General features: G+C 52.5%; 1 protein-coding gene across 1 annotated transcript in view; it reads right to left on the bottom strand.

The window, feature by feature from the left end:
* ZYG11A (zyg-11 family member A, cell cycle regulator) overlaps positions 1 to 2028 on the bottom strand; it is a 60115-nt gene extending 58087 nt beyond the window's left edge. The window contains exon 1 of the mRNA XM_003793099.1: positions 1939 to 2028. Within this exon, the coding sequence (XP_003793147.1) occupies positions 1939 to 2028 (90 nt within the window). The remainder of the gene's footprint in view (positions 1 to 1938) is intronic.
* Positions 2029 to 2997: the final 969 nt, after the last annotated feature.

Here is a 2997-nt window from a genome sequence, read left to right as displayed (position 1 = left end):
CTCCAACTCCTGGGCTCAAGCGAGTCTCCTGCCTCAGCCTCCCAAGCAGCTGGGACCACAGGCGCCTGCCACAATGCCTGGCTATTTTTTGGTTGCAGCCATCATTGTTGTTTGGCAGCCCAGGCTGGATTCAAATCGGCCACCTTAGTTAGGTGTATGTGGCTGGAGCCTTAGCCACTTGAGCCACAGGCACCGAGTGGATACCTTTTTTTTTTTTTTAAAGGAAAAAAGGAGGCCATCTCTAATGGCTCACTTCTATAATCCTAGCAATTGGGAGGCAGATGCAGAAGGACTGTCTGGGGCCAAGAGTTTGAGACCAGCCTGAGCAACATACTGAGATCCAGTCTACAAAAAATAGAAAAGGTAGCTGGGAGTGGTGGCAAATGGCTGGTAATCCCAGCTACTCAGGAGGATGAGGGAGGGTTGCTTGAGTCCAAGAATTTGAGGTTGCCATGAGCTATGATCACTGCACTTCAGCCTGAGTGCAGAGCTAGCCCTTGTCTTAAAAAAAAAAAAAAAAAAAACAGGTGGCGCAGGTGGCTCAAGGAGTAGGGTGCCGGGGCCCCATATACCGGAGGTAGTGGGTTCAAACCCAGCCCTGGCTAAAAAAAAAGTTGAAGACAACAGAAATGTATTTAAGTATACACATATATCACATGCACTATTTGTGTAATTAAAATAACTTTAAAATAAATTATACCCCTCAAAACGAGTGTACTATGAAACCTGACAGATACGGACACTTTTACAAAGAAATCTAGTGTGTCATGGGCGGCGCCTTTAGCTCAAAGGAGTAGGGCGCCGGCCCCATTTACCGGAGGTGGTGGGTTCAAACCCAGCCCGCCAAAAACTGCAACAACTGCAAAAAAAAAAAAAAAAAAAAGAGAGAGAAAGAAAAATAAATCTAGTGTTTCGAGTCCCATCAGTAGCAAAAAAAAAAGACACTTTTAGTACACACTTTCCAACGTTTTCATTAGCTACAGACAAATTTACAAGTTGTAATAGCTTTTTCAAGTTAAGTTCAAAAACGCTCCAGGCCAGATCTTGAGCCGGCACACAAGTCTTCCAACTAGTTGTCGGTATGTAAAGCAGAACCTTAAACAGAATAGTTCCTTCTCTCCATAGAAATCTGAGTTGAGCCTTCACCACTCAACCCTACAGACTTCTCAGAAGGTAGCCCTTGGGGCGTAAATGTGAGTCTGACCTCAGAACGCCTTAAGTGAAATTCAGCTTCACCAGCAAATCCATCAAGTTTCAAGGCTCCCAACTACCGGCCAGTAAAATGGAGACTAGCAACGTCCATAAATTACTTTAGGAAAAAGATACTTCAAACACAGCAGGTGCTAAACACACATGCTTTAGGTTTGCATTTTGCTCAGAGTTTAGCTGAACAGCCATTCGGGAGGCGGAAGGGAGGGGACAACACATGGAATTGGAGGAATCTCAATCTCCGGGTTTGTTCCCCCAGCAAGACGCAGGAGGGCCGAAGGCGTTGGGCCGAAAGGTCACCGCCTCTGGGGAGGGCCACGTCCACGTCGCACGTGCGGAAGAGGTCCAGGTTGGGGATATTTGTGTTTATGATGACAATAATCCCCAACCCCGTCTAGGACCGGGTAGGCCGAGCGCCCTGCCTAGCTCCTACGTCCAAGCATACGGGACTCCTGCAAGAGTTGCTGCCTGGACCACCAACTGGTTGAGAGTCGGAGACCTGAGAAGAGTCTCGCTCTCGCCTCTCAGCCGTGCAAGGTTGACGCGCTCGGCCGGGAGGCTCAGACACCTCAAACAGAAAACTACTACCCACAGCGCCCCGACCTTCCCTCACGACGCCGGGGGGCCTTGGCAGGGGCCAAACTCCCCAGGCGCCGGCAGCCTGTCCGCGCTCGCCGGAGTCTGGCGTCACCACGAGGTTCTCATCCCCGCCCCCACGTCGGGGCTCACCTGCACCACGCAGCAGCCCAGGGCATCCTTCCGAGCGTCGGGGGGGACGATGTTCCTCGGCAAGAGCCCCGGGTGCAAAAAGTGGACCATGGCGACCCCCTCCGGCGGGGCGCTGAGGAGAGAGCGGGCGTCGAGCCGACCGGATCACGCCAGAGGTGGCGTCCGCCACTCTGTGGTGGCCGCTGAGCACCACCAAGCACGCCGACCCAGCACGCGGCGCTCCCGGCTAGCCGGGCGGCGAGGCTTTTGAAACGCCCGGTGTGCGGACGCGCACGCGCCCCCAGGGGCGGCCTCCCGCACGCCCCGCCCCCAAGGCCCGCAATCCCAGCCCCCTCCCCGCCGACCACTGGTCCACCCGGCCGGGATCCCAACGGTCCTCTCTCCTCAACCCTGGTCCCGAAACTAGCGTTAACCTGTCCAATCACGGTCCCAACTTCTACTCACTGCTTTAAAACCAACCTCTCTCAAGCCCACGTCTCACTTATTTATTTATTTATTTATTTATGACAGTCTCACGCTGTTGTCCTGGGTAGAGTGCCCTGGTGTCATCATAGCTCGCAGCAACCTCAAAGTCGTGGGCTCAAGCAATCTTCTTGCCTCAACCTGCGGAGTAACTGGGATTACAGGCGCCGACCACAACGCCCCTCTATTTTTAGGGTGGGAGGGTGGTCTTGTTCTTGCTCAGGCTGCTCTGGAACTCTTGAGCTCAGGTAATCCACCCGCATCAGCTTCCCAGAGTGCTAGGATTACAGATGTGAGCCATCCTCCTGGCCCACACCTCTCTTTAGTAAGAGGATTAAATAAAAGAATATAATTTAACATTTGAATCCAATCCACTCATCAAGCACTTGGGTCATCCCTTTAGGGCATTCTCGAGGACCAGCCCTACGGAGTTGAGAAATTGAATATGTATTTTAAGTGCTCTAATACTTTATAATACATCCTTCAGGCTCGGCGCCTGGGGCTCAAGTGGCTAAGGCGCCAGCCACAAACACCTAAGGTGGTGGATTCGAATCCAGCCCGGACCCGCCAAACAACAATGACGGCTGCAACCAAAAA

Source organism: Otolemur garnettii, unplaced genomic scaffold (genome assembly GCF_000181295.1).
Source record: "Otolemur garnettii isolate 467f Iridium unplaced genomic scaffold, OtoGar3 scaffold00066, whole genome shotgun sequence".
NCBI lineage: Eukaryota > Metazoa > Chordata > Mammalia > Primates > Galagidae > Otolemur > Otolemur garnettii.
The sequence above is the reverse complement of the archived record's forward strand: the minus strand, read 5'-3'. Positions and strand labels throughout refer to the sequence as shown.